The sequence below is a fragment of the Siniperca chuatsi genome, linkage group LG15 (genome assembly GCF_020085105.1).
Source record: "Siniperca chuatsi isolate FFG_IHB_CAS linkage group LG15, ASM2008510v1, whole genome shotgun sequence".
NCBI classification, from domain to species: Eukaryota; Metazoa; Chordata; class Actinopteri; order Centrarchiformes; family Sinipercidae; genus Siniperca; species Siniperca chuatsi.
In genome coordinates, this window is record NC_058056.1 from 4,760,959 (window position 1) to 4,782,298 (window position 21,340).

Below are 21,340 nucleotides of genomic sequence, written 5' to 3' on the forward strand. Positions count from 1 at the left end.
GTTTCATCTGACCAGAGCACCTTCTTCCACATGTTTGGTGTGTCTCCCAGGTGGCTTGTGGCAAACTTTAAACAACACTTTTATGGATATCTTTATGAAATGGCTTTCTTCTTGCCACTCTTCCATAAAGGCCAGATTTGTGCAGTATACGACTGATTGTTGTCCTATGGACACCTCAGCTGTAGATCTCTGCAGTTCATCCAGAGTGATCATGGGCCTCTTGGCTGCATCTCTGATCAGTCTTATCCTTGTATGAGCTGAAAGTTTAGAGGGACGGCCAGGTCTTGGTAGATTTGCAGTGGTCTGATACTCCTTCCATTTCAATATTATCGCTTGCACAGTGCTCCTTGGGATGTTTAAAGCTTGGGAAATATTTTTGTATCCAAATCCGGCTTTAAACTTCTCCACAACAGTATCTCGGACCTGCCTGGTGTGTTCCTTGTTCTTCATGATGCTCTCTGCGCTTTAAACAGACCTCTGAGACTATCACAGTGCAGGTGCATTTATACGGAGACTTGATTACACACAGGTGGATTCTATTTATCATCATTAGTCATTTAGGTCAACATTGGATCATTCAGAGATCCTCACTGAACTTCTGGAGAGAGTTTGCTGCACTGAAAGTAAAGGGGCTGAATAATTTTGCACGCCCAATTTTTCAGTTTTTGATTTGTTAAAAAAGTTTGAAATTTCCAAAAATTCCGGCTCATATAACTAGGTTCTTATTTTCATAGTTTTGTCCATTAATGTGCACACTGGAATTATCCTTTAGAGCCCAAATGAGCACTTGTGAAGTGTTCGCAAGACCTGCTGAGCACCATGCATGTTTGTCTAAACACATTTTCTTAAGATACTTTGACTTTAACATATGAGTGTGTGACCTTTCATCCTCCTTTAGACCACTTCCATAGAGGGAGGGAGAGAGGGCTTGTTAAAGTGTTCAGAGAAGGAGAGAGGGACAGAAAGAGAGAGCTGTCCTTATTAGCTATGGCAGGCCTGGGTGGCTCTGTGATATAGATAGATGGTCCTCCTGTGGCTAACACACATACACACCAAGACTATACTACACATCGACTGCTATCACACTCTTTATGAGACACATACACACCATGCTGAGAAAACACTTACTACTCTGGGAAACAGCAGATTGTGATGAGGGTGAAAATTTATATTTTATCACCAAAACAGGTGGAAGAAATTAGCAACAGTGCATGTAGCTTGTGCAGCCATGGTCAAATCCACAATCACAAATTCACAGCATGGCTGTAGAAAATGTGTCCCTGACATGTAGAGGATATGCCAACAAAACTGAAACCAATTTCAATTCACCTGATGGGGCATTGCAAATAAGCACTACACTATCCTGTAAAAATACCTATTACACTGGCCTGGATGTCCAACTTGTGGTCCAGAAATACTTTCCTCCTTTTGGACATTTTTGCAATTATGCACTTTGGCTGAATGAACTGCACAGAATGACAAATTATCAGCAGCCTGACTAGTGAGTGTGTCTGCGAGACTGGCTGCTGCAGGGATTATAGCTTGTAAGGCTGGAATTGAGAGGCTGATATTCCGGGTCTGGGCTGAATTTCAGATAATTTTTTTCTATGTTTAGACTGTCCAGAGAATGAGACAAACTGTTGTCATGTGCTGCCTTGGCCTATCCCGTAGCTTCTTAATCAGACAAAATCTGACATGAATTGTTTTTTGTAGTGGTCATGTGAATTTTGGAAGGCATGTTTGGCATTTTCAAAATTACACTGATTGGGGAGGCATCACTGTTGCAGGTAAAATTGCGCAAAGCCTGGAGCCAACTTTTCAAATTACTTGATGCTACCAATTGACAAGTGACTTTAAACAATTCTTTATTTTTAATTCAATCTTTAAACAATTAGCCAGTTGAATAAATTCCTCTATGTAAATCACATACAATCAAAATGTCATCTGCGAGGCAACAACAGTCTGATGTCAGGGAGATGCAATAAGTTGTGTCACTGATTACATTGTTAACTGTCTGTATATTAATGGTGTACTGCAAGGCTCTTTCTTAGGAGTACTAAATCTTGCCCCTGTAGAGTAGGCCTATCCATATATTAAAAATAAAGGCAGGGTACCAGACAGGAAGGCAATCATAAACCCGTCTCCTTCAAAATATGTCATTTTAAAAGATTGCCTCGATTGCTTTTTACCCTTGCTAAAATAATAAACAGCTGATGAATAACATCAATACAAGCCTCAAACTAAATTTAATGTATAAGTCTGGTGTATATTTTTGTTATTGTCAACAAATTCCATGAAGTCCATCCGTCTCTCAAGAGTTCCCATTGGTTCCTACTGAAGATGTTTAAAAGCATGTCACAAAGTTATAGTTCCATTTTTAAAAAAGGGTCAGTAATTTCCTAAAACAGTTGGACACTGTAGTTTTTATCGAACGTTACTCAAATTGGAGGAAATAGTGCATTTGCTGGGGTCTATTTTCAGTTGCGGACTAATCCACATTTGGTGTTCTAGTGAGCATTTTTGGCAGCAGAATGGTGTATGTGGGATTGAGTAAAAATTTTAAAAACTACAGTGTGTGTGTGTGTTCATGGTAGAGAAAGAACATGTCACCCAGCATCAGACCTGCAAACTCTAGAGTAATGAAAAAGGTGACAAAATCCAAAACAAAAATCAGGTAAGGGGGGTCCAGCTAGGGGGGGGTCTCCTGGAAGGAAATGTAAGTGATTTTAATCACTGTCCATCAGCAAACTCCGTAAATCACCAAAAGTCAGAGGGAAGACCAGATAATTTTTTCTCCATGAAATATGATCCAGATCAGAGTCCTGGTCAGAGCCAGCTGTATATCTCCTTGGTATGATAGTGAACCAACTGTCCCTCAGTGTCCAGAAGCCACCGTTGTGGCAGCAAGGCATGTATAGTCGATCTATACACTGTGATATCGATCAACCAATAGTTGAAAAGTTAAGCCCGTGACACACAGCCCCCTAATTTGCATAATGAAGTAGAAATGCATACAGAAATGTAAAAAAAAGAAAAAATTGTAAAAAAAAAAAAAAAAGAATATATAAATAAATTAATGAATACAAAGAAATGAATGAACTAATAAATAAAATGGAAAATTTAAGGGAAAAGTAAATAAATATGGGAATTAATACAAATGTAAATAAATACAGAAGCAAATTAAAACAGAAATATCCATTTGTGTCACATTTTATAAATTATAATTATAATGCCTAAATTCATTTTAATATTATTTTTGGTGCAGTTAATGGCATATTAATTTATGTATTGTCATTTATTTATTTTATTTGTTAATTTTGGCAGTTCCGGGCCTCTATACTTCTTGCTGGTGTCTGTCCTCTCTTTTTAAAAGACTAAATTGCCTTCTCTCCTTCTTTTTCCTTCCTTTCTGCTACATCCCAATTCCACAATACATACTAATTATATACACTACGTATTCAACTATTCCCTTTTGGCAGTTAGCATACAAGAAAGTGTGGATTATAAGTAGGGTGTTCCTCCTTAGTGAGAAATGTTGGCATCAAAAACAGCACAGTGTAATTTCCTTCAAAGATTACGAAACCCTGTCCAACAGTAAACTTCTGAGCAGCCTATGACTCCTCAAACATGTTGGCAGATAAGTAAAGAGAAGTAAAACAGATGTAATAAATGACATTGTACACTTGATTTCTTACATTTTTGTTTCTTTTTAATTTATTTATTATTAAATGATAAAACATCCAACAATTTTGTTTCTACCTACTTATTCCAACTCACAGAAAGTGGCAGGATCTGATGCCACCAAAAAAGAAATACAATAGAAATAGTAACATGTCACCATCTTAACAAATAAAGGGAATCTGTTCTACAGGGGAAAATGCTTTTGATATTACTCTCAACTACTCTCAACACTACTCTCTAATGTGGCAAACCTCAAAGTACTGTAATATGGCAGGTAGTCCCATAGACTAGGGAAAAAAACAGACTGACAGAATGATTCCAGGCAGCTTTACACAGACCAAACAAGCACACCTAAATGTAATTATGCACACAAATTTGTGACTTTGCCTCTCTTGTGAAAGCTATATAACTGTGACCAAGCAACAGACTTTTGACTACTGTTATAAAGTCAAACCTTCGATGCTCGTGAAAGTTTTCAAGAGCTGCCCACCATGACTGTAAAAAAGACTTTTGACTGACATTCAAATCAACAAACCACAGGCAAGGGAGATAATCGTGAACTGTGGTGACAACAGTTACAGCAGTGACAGAGACAAAGATAGGAAGATGGAAATACAGAATTTAAGCCACTTTCTGAAGAAAAAAAAAAGATTTCAAATAAGGCAATGAGCCAGAGTAGAAGCCTTTCTGCAGAGCCACACAATCAGTTATGTAAAATTTTAGACCAATCATAGTCAGTCACACATTGTTACACATTGGGGTTGGAGCCTGCCAAAATTTGAACAACCTGCCAAAGTTTGTCTCAGGTGTAAGTGTTAAGTTGCCTTATCAGGAAAAGAAAGTAATTATCAGCAGGAATGTAAAAGCTGAAGAAAGAATCACTTTTGATCAGAGTGACAACACTTCAGCAAATAACACCTAATGACAATATGACAGTAATACAAACTGGTGTGCTTGTGGAATGAGTGTGCAGTATATGACCTAAGAACACCAGTACCAATGAAAAAGTAAACATGATTCATAATTATACAATAATTATAACAATGAAAAGACTGAAACTCAATGCTGAAAAAGCATTCCATGCATTCGGCGTCACCAGAAAATTCTGTGACTTGATGCAAACTTCATTCTGAGGTATTTTGTTGAGGAGTCCAACATCCAGTCCAATCCATCATCATCAAGGCAGGAACACTACCAGGACTGAATACAGATCACCTCTGCTGTGACTAAAACTTAAAAAGTCCTCTCATATTTCATATAATTCTTCTTCATAAGAGTGTAGTATCTGGTTTTCAGCAGCCCTCATCAACAACAATAGTGTGCCTGAATTTGACTCTTTGGTCATGAGATGGAGGTGAAGGTGAATTGCACCCTGTCACCACCTGCACCTGCATGCTTGTCAGTGCACTCTGCCCCTGGACTGGAATCCTGTCTTTGTGTATAACTTACTTAACTTTCAGGCTGTGTTACTAACTAATTTGGTATCTGGCTGCTTTATTGCTTACAGTTCTGCTTGTTAACTTTTCTTTCTATCCACCTGTTTGTTTCAACCTCCATTGTTGCATCACTGTCTTTTCTGTGTGTTGGAGTGAATTGTTTGTAGCTGTCAAGAGTTTGAGATATATAGCCCTGCTTTAAAGGTTGCACATGATAATTTAAGACCCTATTATCTCAAGATCATGACTAGTGAATGTCATAATCGGACAGATAATATGATAACTGATCATACTCACATTATTTTAGAAAGCTTGGTACCTCAAGTAATAATAATATGTTTTAATAACAAAATATAAGGTGGTTATGCCCCCCGACTGAATAGTTTAGCATTTTGGGAAATGCTTACTTGCTTTTTTTCCAAAAGTGAGATGAGAAGATGGATATCAATCTCATGTCTGTACGTTAAGTACAGAGCTAGAGTCAGGGCATGGTTATCTTAGCTTAGCATAAAGTGTGAAAGTAGCTGGCTTGGATCTGTCCTCTGTCTCTTTAAAATATACGGTCAGATATGGTTGGTTTTGGTCTCTGTACAGGCATGATGGTACCTGCATGGTGTAAATATTGAATATATGGTTCATATCAATCTCAAGTTTATGAGAAGAATCATCTGACAATAATGGCCTTGAATTAAATAAGGGTAAAACAAAAGTATTTAATCTTGAGTAAATTAAATACAATTCTGTCACAATCGTGAGAAAATAGTTTCTCTCAATACTGCCGAGTGGACAAATAGTAAAAGTTGTGATCTTGAGGTAACAGGTTTAAAAAATTATCAGCAGCCATAGCTGCTCCTGGTGTCCAAAGACATCAGCAACTTGTGGCCTTGTATGTATCCAGAGAGTTACAAATTGTGTCATTAACGTAAGTGTGTGTCTGCATGTGTGAGAATGTATGAGCACATATTCAAAATGTGTTAATATGCAGTGTATTATAAACCCCTCGAGAGCCAACAGTTGCAGCCTGTTGTTCATGTTCCATTGTGATTTCCAGATGTGTCTTCAGTGCAAAAATGCCAGCAGAGCAGTGAGCCACTGTACCAACGAGGAGCCCTTCACCCACAGAAACAGTTCATACATAGTGAGTTTCCACAGGTTCAGAGACTCTGCCAGCGTGATCTGCAGACACCTCCTCATGGACTGAGCCTTACTCCTCTTGTGCCTGTCAGACAGAGCAGCAGCAGAAGAAGGAAAGGGTCAAGGGTCAGGCACAATTTGAAGGTACTGGGTTGAATCATCAAGACTTCTTACAAATGCTCTTGAGTTTTTTGCTAATGATCCACATCAAAACACACAGCTACATTATGACATTGATTTATGCTCATCAGTTTGAACAAATAACAAAATTTTCACAATTCTGGAAAATCTGAAAAGACTTGGATTAGACTTTTGTAGTATAAAATATAATGAATGAGGCTTGAAATAGGCTTGGTTTCACATTGCATCCTACATATGCATTAAACCAGCTTAAGATGTTACAGAAAATACATCTTACCATTGAAAATATAGATTAAGACTTGATTATAAGACTTGATCTATAACAAACAATTCCCAAAAATGCATACTTTTTGATTCATTGAAATCCTTGTACTTGGGTGTGGAAGTGCCATTTACTTAAAGCTAGGGTAGGTAATGTATTTCAGTAGCATTTTTTGTTATATTTGTTGAAATTCTCTTTACATCCTGACAGCAATCAATAAATCAAATGCTCAGATATTTTAATTTTTTTTTATCCGGTATCTGTGGCTGTCGTGGGCCTGTAATAGGCCCATCCATACCTGCCTCTCTACCTACCTACCTACCTACCTACTTGCGTGCACTCTACCCGTGCACTCATTGCACATGAAAATGTGTTTTGGGGAGTGGCTTTGGAGGGGGTTGGATTTTTTCAGTTGGATACTGTCAAAATCTAGCTGTCTCTTGCTAGTTTCTCCAACGTTACCTACTCTAGCTTTAACGAGACAGTTCACCTCGAAATCAAGAATACATATTCTTCTAGTTCCTACATATCTACAGCCGATATTTCCAAAACTATGCAACTCACACCAAAACTATCTAGATGGATAAATAGCACTACAGGTAAGAGGAAAAATATGTATTTTTGATTCTGGAGTGAACTGTCCATTTAAGTATATTCTAAAACTAAGTAAATTAACTTGATGTATTATCTGCTGTGGTTAAGATGGTAACAAAAATGCTCACTAATCAAAGTGGGATGGCAAACTGCAAAACATCAACTGAGACAATAGTGGCAAACATCCCTGCATGAATCCTGTGAGCTGCATCTGTTTTTTTCTAATGTCTCTGTGGCTGTATTCATCAGAGGTAGAAAAGCTGCTACAGCATGTATGCTGTGGACAATGGAGGCAGCACTGAATGCAAGCACCTCTGAAGATGGGCTTGTCAAGATTTTTATGTAAAAATTTAGTTCTGTAGCCACTTGAGCCAATGTGAAAAGCTGAAAAGCAACACAAGGTGTACCTTTAAATATCTTAAACTAAAACAGCAATTTTTCCATGAGTGATCATGAACCACTGGGTTCTTACAGTAGGTTTTCATTACAGTTTAAATTTACATTTGAACACCACTGATTAGTTCCTCTTCTGAGACTATAGGTGTGCTAATCAGTGACACAGGCTGCTGTAGTGTTTGGTTAGAATAAAAAAGCACAGGACTTGAAGATACATGGAGAACCACTGCACAAAACCTTGACAATACCAGTTTGATTGTTACACATTTTGTGCCAAATTTACACCTACAGCCAACTCATTTACAAGATACCTGTATTCAGAACACAATTCCTTTATTCCTTCAGTTCATATTTTCTTTAAAGCATCACTTCACCCAAATCATATTTTCAAATCAAAGATTTCATCAATTTCCTTTCTAGAAAGTAGACATCCTTCGTTGAATTAAATGACTATCATCATAAGTACTTTGGGAAACACCAAAAGTAGTTCTTAGGGAACATATTATTTCATATTCTACACTTGAACATAAACTGAAATATCTCAACTCCCAACATTATCACTCCCCCAATGAGCAAACCCGAAATAAGACACAGAAGACTCTGCTCGAAAATATCATACATCAACTGACCCAATTCCTCATGCAAAGAATGAGACTGAATTATTTTGAACGCAATGAAAAAACTTTTAAATTTCTTTCTCATCAGCTGAAAAGAAATAAATAAAAATCATTCATTACAGCAATCCAGGACACAGGGAAATTTACATAAACACAATTTTTTGTGCTTAGTATCACTTTATTGTTCAGATAATACGTCAAGTATTGTCAATATCCATTTATTCCTTGATAGCACTGAACTTCCAAAATAATCCAAAGAACAGGCAAACATATTAGACCAACCCATAACCTTAACAGAATTCAGGAAAGCCCTCTTCTCCATGCCCAACAATAAATCACCTGGTTCCAATGGCTTGGGCACTTTTGGCAACTCACATCTCCTCTGTTTAACAGGTCAATGAAATCAAATCATTGGGAACCATACTTACACACATGAATAAAGCTCTTATTTCGGTTTTGCTCAGACCTGATAAAAACCCAACCATCATCTCCAGCTACACACACCTATAAGGCTGATTAATTGTGACCTTAAAATAATTAGTAAAGCACTAGCCAGAATCAGTCATATCTACATCAATCCACCCCGAACAAAAAGGCGTTAAGTTTATCCCAAAGAAAAGAAAAGCCACCTCAACACCATAATTGCATCAGTGGATGCAGAATAGGCTTTTGAGGCAGCTGCCGGATGGCTGGGGAAGTCTGGACTAGAGGACAGAGGACTGGGCCACTTATTAAAACAGCATTTGAATTTATAGTACCTGCCCATTCCCACGGGGCAGGCTCCCTCCTGAGGAACTGTGGGGATCCAGTTCAACAAACAAATATGTGAATAAGAATAAGTATTGAAAAAGCAAGAGAAAAGATAGTAAAAACCACCAGGGGGGTGTCTTTTAGGGCACAGAAATAAAAACAAAAAAGTTTGCAGTCTGTTAGTTGAATTCTCGTCGGCAGGATAAATATGGACTATAAGTACAAGTAACAGAGACAGTTTTGGTGAGTTTTATTTTGTTTCTTTCAAATGATGTGATATAATAGCTGTTTTTGGTTAAACAAACTAAATTAACTGTTTAACAAAAAGGTCTACAAAAGATGGTTTTGGTGAGTTTTATTTAGTTTCTGTCCAGTTTGAATGAAGTGTGTTTTACGACGAACTGCAAGGTTAAATCAAGGTTCTTATCAATGGAGTCTTGTGGGCCATAATGTTATAATGCTAGTGCTCTAGTATAATGTGAATGTGAATGTGAATGTAGCATACAGTACCTTTAAAGCAAAAAGATGAGTTTTCAGCTTAGATATATTTAAAGGCCTCAACAGAGTCAGACTGTCTGATGTCAGCTGAAAGATTATTCCAGAGAAAAGGGGCACAATAGGAAAAGGCCCTGCAGCCAGGTGACTTATTTTTAACTCTGGGAACACATAGGAGCCCAGTATTCTGAGAGCACGGGATGAGACATTAGGTTTAATGAGATCAGAGAGATAAGAAGGGACGAGCCAATTTACAATTTTATAAGTCATCAGAAGCACCTTAAAGTCCGATCTGACATGGATCGGAAGTCAATGAAGTGAAGCTAAAATTGGTGAAATATGGCCAAATTTTCTGGTTTTAGTTAAGATCCTAGCTGCAGCATTCTGAACCATTTGACTTTAGAGTAGTAGTATGCCAGACAACAAAAAGTTATAGTCCAATCCAATCTAGATGAAACAAAGGCATGAATTAGGATCTCTGCATAAGCCAAGGACAGAAGAGACCTAATTTTAGCTATGTTGTGTAAGTAGAAAAAGGCAATCTTGGTGATTTCTTTAATGTGCTGATCAAAGGAGAGGGTAAGATCAAGCGTAACGGCCGAAATACATGAGGCATGTACGAAACGGAATTAACGTAAATTCAACCAACCCCTGTGAATTCTGCGCGACCTTGCAATTTTGCCCAATCACTGCAACTTTTCCGCAAATTTGACCAATCATTGTAGTTTCCCGCAATACGTCTCCAAATTCACTTCCTTGTGTGACACAAACGTCTCGCATTCACCAATAAAAATTACTGCTAAAGACCGTGCAAGGCAATTCCTTGATGTTCTGCATGAAAGCGGGGGTAAACTGTTTTGCACCACATGCAAAGTTGTAGTGGAATACAAACAAAAGTCATCGATTGACAAACACTTTTCTACTGCAAAACACACCCAGAGAATGGCTGAAATGCGCTTACAACAGACAAGGCAAATCACCATGACAGGGGCTGTTGTATCCAGATCTATTGCAAGTGCTGAAAGAATAAAGGTGAGATAGATTAAATATGATTGGTTGGTGGTAACTTTAGTGTAATGTATAAATCACAAAGTGATAGGGGTATGCTTCCCTGTTGGCATGACAAACTGTGTGTGTGTGTATCACTGGGTGAGGTAGAGGAGAGAGAGAAAATAGTTAAATGCAAATAAGCTCAAACAATATTTTGTAAAGGGTAGGTGTAGTGTGGAGTGGGGGATTTTTTTCACCAATTGTGATTGCATGTCATCTTGATACAAGGATGTGCGCATGCGCCAACGTGCATGCTGCCTGTTGCCGTTGCTCCGTCTCGTCATCTTACTTTTTCTTTTTAACTTTTAGCTTTCCTTTTTCTTCAAACTTGAGTAAACTTTTGTGTTATACTTTATATCCACTTGTACTTAATTTATCTTACCTGTATTATAGTGTATTATATTTTGATTTGCTTAGTACTTCTATTCCTGTGTGCATTGACGTGATAGTGAGCAGCTGTAACGAAAGAGTTTCCCCTCGGGGATCAATAAAGTATTTCTGATTCTGATATTCTTTTCCTTTTTTTGTCCTGATGTTGTTATTGTAATGTTTGTCTTTATGTTTGACACAGACAATGCAGCATACATGAAGAAAACATATAAAACTGTGTTGCAGTCTTTATTCCCCAACTCACTACATATAACATGCATGGCACATATAATGAACCTCATTGGCGGTGCCTTCTGCAGACCTTTTGATCAGCTGAATGCATTCATGCTGAGTTTCTCACAGATGCTCTACCAAGCTGGCTTCCGCAAATGAAGATACCTTCAGACCTTCAAAAAACGCCCTATGACGACAAAGATTTTTGACTACCTGGAAGATCTGCAGATGAACTTTGCTGCAAATAAAGAGCAACAGTATGAAACATGTGTCCGGTACTTTGAGGGGCTTGACCTATCTTTTGCCATCAAGACACACATCCTCAACACATTGGAACAGGCATACAACAATGCAGAGGAGAAATTCAGCATGTCAGATGGACAACCTGCCATTAATTTCTTTCAAGAGGTCAGGGTGTTTGATCCTCATCACACTGCAATTATGAATAACTGTGTCCAGCTACAAATACATCCCATGCTTTAGTGCTGTTCCTAGAGATGAATTGGAAGCCTACTTCATCTGCCTGGGTCCAGCATCCTTCAGAGCTTCAGCATGTTCAGTGGTGGATTTGGATGTGTTCTGGGATGGGCTGCAGGAGAGACTTCCTGTGCTGACTGTCTTGGCCAAATGATACAAAGACGTCATCATAAACTCAGCAGATGCTGAACGAAGCAACAGCATCTACAAGCTGGTGTTGTCCAGCTGAAGGAGATCAATTACAAACAACAAGGTTCTGTGCACTTTAACTTTTATCTGTTCTATCAACATGAACTATATTAAGCTATTCAGTTTTATGAGTATATTTAGATGAAGGTGCTGAGATCATTTATTTTATACTGTGAGGTTCTATGCACTTTTGCTTGAACCGGCTCAGTGTTTTATTATTCTTTTTTTTTGTATTTAAATGTTTTTATTTTGTCACAGATACTGAAAAGAACACAAGGTTTGTCATTGTTATTGACATGTATCAATGTTCTGTGCACTTTAATATTTTGTAATTTTTTGCTTGCTGTTTTGACTGAGTTTGAGCTCCAAAAAGATTTTGCTGCTTTCTGGAATACCCCCGAGGTGCACTTCTTCATTTACAAATAAAGCATATTTTATTAGCATTTTTGTAATCCTGAGCCTTTTTGTTAAGGTTACTTAGAACACTCAGAACAGTGCTGTTTTATTCTCACTGGAACAAGTTGCCTGTTTTATACAAAAACAAAAAAATGACAACTATTTTTGCAATTTTCACTTGCTCCTGCAATTTCATAAAAAAAGCCTTAAAACATGCTGCCATGAAATCAGGGCTGCAACAATCCCAAAAAAAGCATGTGAAATCCTGGAGGGACTGGACAATGCAGTTGGTTATGCAGGGTTTGGAAGTGTAGGCTATATTAACTGGTACTGAATTAATTAACTGGATCGTTTTAACTACGGGATCATGGATGGTCTTAATGGATGCGTCCGTGCCCCATGTATTTTGGCTGTAACACCAAGAGTCTTGGCTATCCAAGTTTGAGAGATCACACAGTTGTCGAGAATTACTGTTACTTGATCAAATACATACAGCTGAGTATCATCAGCGTAGCAGTGAAAATTAATTCCAAAACTGCATTTGGCCAAGAGGTGTAATAAACCAGAAGAAACCAGAGAAAACCAGAGGGCCATAAACAGAGCCCTGAGGTACTCCATATTTCACATCAGAAAATAATGATTATAAGAAACACACTGTGTTCTTCCAGAAAGATAAGATTTTAACCATGCGAGAACCAGGCCAGAGACACCAAAGCAGTTTTCGAGACGATCTAAGAGTATGGGAGAAGGAGGAGAAGTACCGAAAGGGAATTTGAATCAATGGTAAGCAAAATGTCATTTACCACTTTAGTCAGTGCAGTTTCAGTGGAATGATCCTAAAGGCAGATTGAAAAGGTTCAAAAAGATTGCTGTTACTTATGTGAGCTGAAAGTTGCTGAGAAACAACTCAAATACTCTAATACTTTTGAAAAGAATGGAAGGTTAGAGACTGGTCTATAGTTATTGAGAGAACCTGAATCAAGGTGTGGTGTCAAGTAGTGGTTTAACCACAGCTGTCTTAAAGCTAGTTGGGACAGTGCCAGTTGTAACTGATAAATTAACATTATTCAGCATTGTAGCATTGTTGCACATGTATGTGTAACATCAATACAATTTCTATTGCACTTCACTGGGTTAGCCATGTCACTCTGATTATTGCTTTGATTATTCGTGTGTATTCTGTTGGTGGTTCAGATTGAAGAGAAGTGGGTTCATGACAGAGTGTATGTTGCACTGATTCATATATTCCTGTGGGGGGATTGACCTTAAAATAGCAAACATTAACATTGTTGAAAGAACCTCCTGCTGGCACCCCAAACAAAGATATGGGCAATCAGCTACAATGCAAGGTAGAAAACTTCCACTTTTGATATTCGCGTTTGTGTTTTATGTATATATTATATATATATACACATATATATGTATATATTATGTGTACGTCAATCTGTTTTCTTTTGTCTATCCTTGTGTATTTTATCTCTTTTTATTATTGTTGTATATGTAAAGTCACTACTTAGTGTTTTCGTTTTTGGCCCAATAAAAAAGAAAAAAAACATTTAATTCTTTTTTCTTTTTTACACTTTTATATGTCGAGGTTTTGAGATATTCGCCTGTGCTACCAGCCTGACAATTGTGTTCAACACAGGTGTAATGATCATTGCAGCCAGAAGGGGCCATTAATGAGGCTACAGACTTAAGTTTCCTATCAGGTTTATTCTTGCCTGCCTGCTTCAGAGGTTGGGGGTGTCCTCACGTGAAGTATATTATTTTTTAATAATTATATAATAATATATCTAATAATTTCATACTTTACTTTCAACCTTTGAGAAGAGTATATGTAATAAAATAATCTAAACTCAAAAGGTCCACCTTTCAACCACATCTCACGGTCCTTATCAGCTAATGGAGCTGGTTTAGCTGTTATTGCATGACCTGTAGAACTTCGGTCATGTCTTCAGCTGACTTCAATGATTAATTCATCTAAGCCATCAACCTGTCTCTTAGACCCCATTCCAACTAGGCTGCTTAAAGATGTTTTACCCTTAATTAGCACTTCTTTACAGGATATGATCAATCTGTCTTTATTAACAGGCTATGTACCACAATCCTTTAAAGTAGCTGTAATTAAACCGCTTCTTAAAAAGCCCACTCTTGATCCAGGGGTTTTATCCAACTATAGACCTATATCTAACCTTCCCTTCCTTTCTAAGATCCTTGAGAAAGCAGTCGCCAATCAGTTGTGTGACTTTCTAAATAATAGTTTATTTGAGGATTTTCAGTCAGGGTTTAGAGTGCATCATAGCACAGAGATAGCACTGGTGAAAATTACAAATGACCTTTTAATTGCATCAGACAATGGACTTGTCTCTGTACTTGTCTTGTTAGATCTTAGTGCTGCGTTCAACACCAATGACCATCACATCCTATTACAGAGACTGGAACATGTAATCGGCATTAAAGGAACTGCACTAAGCTGGTTTAAATCCTATCTATCAGATCGATCTCAGTTTGTACATGTTAACAATGAGTACTCCGTTCACGCCAAAGTTAGTCACGGAGTTCCACAAGGTTCTGTGCTTGGACTGATTCTATTCACCGTATATATGCTTCCTCTAGGCAGTATTATTAGGAAGCACTCCATAAACCTTCAATGCTATGCGGATGATACCGAAGTATATCTATCGATCAAGCCAGATGAAACTAACCAGTTAACTAAACTTCATGGCATGACCTGCAACTTTCTGATGTTAAACTGTGACAAAACTGAAGTTATTGTACTTGGTCCCAAACACCTCCGAGACACATTATCTAAAGATATAGTTCCTCTAGATGGCATTGCCCTGGCCTCCAGCACCACCGTAAGGAACTTCGGAGTTATCTATTGATCAGGATTTGTCCTTTAACTCCCACATGAAACAAACTTCAAGGACTGCCTTTTTTCACCTAAGTAATATTGCAAAAATCAGACACATCCTGTCTCAAAATGATGCCAAAAAATTAGTCCATGCATTTGTTACTTCTAGGCTAGACTACTGCAATTCCTTATTATCCGGCTGCCCGAATAAGTACCATAACACTAGAAGTGCCAGAACTCCAAACTTACTAGAATTGCCGTGAGCGGTCATTTTGACTGCTAGATTCCAAACTCTATAATCTCTAATGATAAATTACTCAAATGGGATATTAATGCATTTATTGTGTTAGGATATCTTTTAAAAACCAAATAACACCAAAGTATACATTTAAAAAAGTTTAATTATACATTTATCAATATTCATATCATCGCATACAGTAAACCGTAATTATAGCATACGCTATATTCACACCAGTGTCACCGACTCCTGCTTTGCCTTCAGTCCATCGGTGAAGCCCACGCTTGAGTGCACGGAGCTCAGAATACACACATTCATTCTCAGTTTTCCCTGGTAGATGGGGAGCGTCGCATCTACACATTTAACACCTTTTGTGCTGAACAGCTCCGCTTGCTCTTTTGCAGAGGGGGGCGACTCACGCTTAGTTTTCCCCAGGGTGCCAACCAGGCTGGTCTTCTTGGCCTCTAAGGTGGTGGCCAGTTTCAGAGAAGTTTAGAAATTATCTGGTAATATTTCTTTCCTTCCCCAGGAATGGCTCCCTCAGTTTCAGCACCACACTCTCTCCCATGAGCTGACCTCTGCTCCGCGTCTCCTCTTTTCCCAGAAACGGAGCCCCGTTCAGCATGTATTTTGAATTGACATCCGCAGCCAGCCAAAACTATCAGGTCATGAGCTGTCACCACGGTGCTGATGTGCCACAGCCACAGTGCAGTCCCTGATGTGTTTCAGCATGCCATCGTCAAACACACACAAGAAGGCCGTGAGCGCATCTCCGATGTTGAGCTTCATGTGTGCTGTGGGGCCAGCACAATAGAACAATAGAATAGCGAGAAATTCACTGCGGTCAATATGACCACGTATGGCCGAAATAGGTAAAAATGATGATATTTTCTTTGCCTTTTGTGTAATTTATATAAAACCTATTGGAAATAAAAATACAAACACTTTTAGGAAAAGTCAGGTACCAGCAAGATTGTATTTTTTTATTCAACTAAGTTAGTTATATTTCTCCAATATTAGCTTCTCTGCACTGGCTCCCTGTAAAATTTTGAATAGAATTTTAAATCCTTCTCCTCACCTACAAAGCTCTTAATGGTCTGGCACCATTGTATCTTAAAGATCTCATAATACCATATTATCCGACTAGAAAACTGCGCTCCCAGGATGCAGGGTTACTTGTGGTTCCTAGAGTCTCCAAAAGTAGAATGGGAGCCAGAGCCTTCAGTTATCAAGTTCCTCTCTTGTGGAATCAGGTACCAGTTTGGGTTCGGGAGGCAGACACCATTTCCACATTTAAGAGAAGGCCTAAGACTTTCCTCTTTGATAAAGCTTATAATTAGGGCTGGCTTGGGTGAGTCCTGACCCATGCCTTAGTTATGCTGCTATAGGCCTAGACTGCCGGGAGACTTCACATGATGCACCTCTTTCCTCTCTCCTTCTCTCCCTCTCCATCTGTATGCATTTTATCCCATTACTGCATGTTACTAACGCGACATCTTCTCTCTCCCGTAGTTTTGTGCTTTCTCATTTTTCTCCTCTCTCCTTCTGTTGCTTTCTGCAGGTATTTCTGCCTCTGGAGCTGCAGAGACTGGATCTGTGGTTGTGGGCCACCCACTGTCCCCGTGTTCCTGCTCGACAACTGCTACTACAGTTGTTGTTATTGGCTCTGTTATTGATGCTGACATTATTCTTCCTATAGCTGTCATTCCTATTATTACTAATTTATTAATATTAACACTACAATTACTATTCTATATAAACATTTTTTTAATTCTACATGGTCTTTGCATTGTGCCTCCCCTATTATTATTATTATTACTGTTATTACTGTTACTATTATTATAAATATAGTTATTATTATTATTATTGATATTACTATTGGCGTCAACACAAAATATTATCACCATCTTTAGTATTAGTATCACTACTGTTATTATTATTATTATCAATGTTACCTATTAATTATTATTGATATTACTATTGCCGTCAACACAACTTATTATCAACACCATCTTTAGTATTACTATCGTTATTATTATTACTGTTATTATTATTGATATTACTGTTGCTGTCATCACAAAATATTATCATTATTATTATTACTATTTAAATACTTCTACTATTACCCATTTGTCATTCCTGCTTATTTTTTCATTGCTGTTACTATCATTGCTGTTTTATTGTTGTTTTTGTGTTTTGTTGTTGTTTTGTGTTCACCCTATGTTGTATTTTTTGCACTCCTAATAAAAAATAATTAATAAAAAAAAAAGGATATAAGAAAAGAGGTATATTTAAACCTACAGAATATGCCTGAATAGGGATGGGAGGAGGAGGTCTTAAGTGGACTGGGATACCAGTATAAAAGTGTATTGTGAGCTTCAGAATATTCGAAGAGACTGTATTTTACATACTGTTTCCCAGCTGTGACAATAAAATCTTGGGTTGGACTCAAGTGGGTTCAGTGTTCTTGTCTTTATAATCACAATTTAAGTAAAACCCTACATTTTCATTTCTCTTTCCAAGAGGAAACCCAGGGGACAAAGGGAGAACATGCAAACTTACTACTTTATCTTGCATTTAGAAATATCAGGAACCGCGTAGGGCATAGAATTTGGTAGTGACGGGTCCCTACCAATATCCAGCAACTACTGAATTGACCCTAGCAATAATAATAGTAACAATAATAATATCTTTATTCATATAGCACTTATCAAAACAAAGTTACAACGTGCTTCACATTGGAAGCAAAGAACTCATAAAACATGATCAAAAAAACAAATAACAACAACAAATAACAGTGTTTACCACAGAATGACAGAGTAATTGTGGCGGGGGCACCAACAGGGCGCACCAACATGTAACTCAGGTAAACTCACTAGATTTGTCGCTGGACGCAAAAGCATATTATTATTATTATTATTCAGAGCATAAGGGGGAAAGTGTCTCCGTCGCTCTGAAACTTCATGACAACACAGAAGGAGAACAGGCACATAACACAGAAGGAGAACAAGGTGGGATGGTAGAGAACATAGGCATAGTTGCAGCAGACTTTGTAGTGATGAGAAGATAGTTTCATTCACCCGCCACTAGCGAACCGACTCAACAACTCTTCCAGTGATAGTGACATGAAATATCCGCCCTTGTCAGGAACATAAGAAAAAAGGTGCTACACACCTGAGAAGGGGTAGTTTTAGCTGCTGACAGCACATGAACACATGTGAACACAGTGAAACAGAGCAGCTGTGAGTACAGAATGCTCGAGTTGAGGTGTGGGAATGAGGTGGGACTGTAGGTGCCTGTATTACATTACTACCCATGGCACTACAGTTGGTTAATATTTTATAAGATGTGCTTATTCAGACAAGCTGTACCACTGTCAGCAGTACAGCACCAGGTAAGCGAGGGCTCTCTGTGTGTGTGTGCATGTCCAGAGCCCTGTTCTTCAGCCATCAGCTGAGAACTGAAGTGACAGTCCACATCTCTCCTCTCCCAAGCTAGTGACAAATTAAATTTTTTCTTCCAAAGCCACTTGCTTGTCAGCTTGGTTTGTCTTTAGTTTCCTGTCTCACCATTCCACTATGTATGCATACATCTCAGAAACTGAAGGATATTATTCACAGATCTTTGAGAAGTCAAGTGTATGTTTTACTATAGACAGTATCGTAGAAAAGGTTTCAGTCGTAGTCATCTGGACACTGTTTTCAGAATCAATGATGGCCCAGTAATCAGGCCTATTGTTCTACGATGGAACACTCCTGGATGAATGAGGGACTACACCGACTATAGACAGTAATTCTTAATTTTGTATTCTGGAATATAATGGAATGTCTCTATAACTGTAGCAGAATAATAACCTAACAATGGTCAAAAGACTATATTGAGGCAAAACAACTGACTTCATTCCTGTCTGTCAGTGTCAGGGATGCCAAAGTCAGATATTTTACAATTCTAAACATCGAATGAAGAGGAACAATAGAAATAAAAACAATAGGTCATACTTTTCTCTCAGCACTTTTCACCAGTGATTTAGATTCCTGGGTTGTTGGCTAATAAAACCCCTCTGATTTCAACACTGGTTGAGTGGTTGTAATTTAGTGAGACTATGCACCGTAATTCTTGTTTTTTTAATGTTTGCTAACTTCCACATTAGGGTTAGGTACAGCACCGTAAAACGTGGTGTGGGATTATATTAGGCAAAGGCAGATACGAGTGATAAAAACTGATACTTGCGCATTAGTTTGTTTAAGAATCAATACTCCTTACAGTATTAGACAACCAATACTAGTTTTGTTATAACCTGATATGTGATAGCAAACTTTACAATATTGTGATGTGAACAGAGCGTTAGCTATCACTAGCTACTGTTAGTCACTCAGCAACACACCTATCCAGTTCTCCACTGGTTCTCACACCACACAATTTCTCTCCTATGGCCATTATTTCTTCTAATCCTGGTCTGTTCCTGGTCTCTTGGACACCTAACAGGCTCATAATTATAAGGCTAAGGTCCATCATATGCGTACACATTTACAACCTCTTTAGTGTCAAAACTAGCGTTGGGATCCAAACGTCTTAATGATAAACTGGCGCGAACTTTGCTGCTCTCCATTTTGTTCTGTCACGTCCAATTCGTCTTTTTTGATGCGTAAGAAAAACTTTCTCACAAAAACGACGCCAGAAGTTACTGTAGTGCAGGCCTATTCCATTGGTGGCCTGCAAGCCACGTCCGGCCCAGAAGCAACCTCCGAGTGTACCAGCATACATAAATCTGACACATGACAAATTAAGTAAACTACATATATAGTGTATGGAAGTAGCTAACGAGTGAGCCATCTCGCTCACTCCTCATCTCTGTTGAGAGTTCCACATGCGCAGTACTGATCGGACAGGATGTTTACAGATGTAACGACACCACCAATCATATCTTTCACAAATCAACGTTTTCTCATGTGAGTTCCGCAGCGCTTAGTAGCTTTTCAAAACATCTGGCTATTGACAGTCACAAGTAGGGAAGTGCTCTACAGAAAATATGCCTCTGTCAACCCTGAAACGTAAATTTGACAATGAAAAATGTCAGTTTAACCCTGCCTGGACTGGCAAGTATTTGTTTTAACGCCATCTCCAAACACCTATTTTTTAATTACATTCCTTTGCATTTATTAAAAAAAAAAAAAAAAACATTACCAAAAACAAAACAAAAAAAGATTTCAAATAGGCTGCTGAAAATGTCTGGCCCATCTATATTTCCTGGTTTTAAAATCTGGCCCAATTGAATTTGTAATTGAATACAATTGCGGTAGTGTGTATATATATATGTCAATTTTTTTTTCTTTTAAATTAGTTTCTACATCATTTTCCTTCACATTGATTAACTGGGGTTTTCAACCTGCAAGTTTCTCTTTCAACTCTGTAGTGGCTTTGGTGGGGGAAATAAAAAAATACAAATACAAATGGTCTGTTTACCACTATTTTCCTCTTGTATACATCAGATACGTAGCTTTTGTGTAGATCAGATAGGTAGCTTTTGTGTAAATCTAAATAAAAAGTCATGTAGCTACTGAAAAGTTAACCTATCTTTCATCTAGAAGGCTTACTTCTAAAAAGGCCGGCTGGCACCCAGTCTGCATTTAGATTTGTACTTGAAGTCACAATCTATGTAGACTGAATGAATGGCTCACTGCGTAGCGTGAGCGTCAGTGTCACTTCTGGTGTGCATTAAGAGCAAGACTCTTAGTCCAGCCACACCTCTTCCATTTGCATAACAGGTTCACCATATTTGAGTCAACTAGTTTCCAATGAACTATGTACTTTGTCAAATAGTTGTCACGCATAACAACATCTGTAGTATTTTCCTCACACTGCCTTTTCACTGTGACTTTAAACAAAATAACAAAATGCCTCATTAAGTTAAAAATAAACAAAAAACTGCTATGACAGGGAAAAGAGTAAAATCTTTCTGACCTGGCCATGGCTTGTATGCAGCAGCGGGACATGTTGATGAAGGATGAGGAGGAGGCTCTGGTCTGT

At 38.1% G+C, this 21,340-nt stretch overlaps 1 protein-coding gene across 6 annotated transcripts in view; it reads right to left on the reverse strand.

The window, feature by feature from the left end:
* The window catches only part of adck1 (aarF domain containing kinase 1), a 165,019-nt gene that overhangs the window by 7,423 nt on the left and 136,256 nt on the right, over positions 1-21,340 (reverse strand). For 5 of the 6 annotated variants that reach the window (XM_044166395.1, XM_044166397.1, XM_044166398.1 and 2 more), the window contains 2 exons: positions 21,275-21,340; positions 3,688-6,336 (listed from right to left, as the gene is read on the reverse strand). The exon at positions 21,275-21,340 is cut by the window's right edge and continues 128 nt beyond it. In XM_044166395.1, coding sequence (XP_044022330.1) covers positions 6,177-6,336; positions 21,275-21,340 — 226 coding nt within the window. In that variant the 3' untranslated portion in view covers positions 3,688-6,176. Of the gene's footprint in view, positions 1-3,687; positions 6,337-21,274 lie in introns of those variants that run through there. The other variant, XM_044166396.1, reaches the window with a different exon arrangement.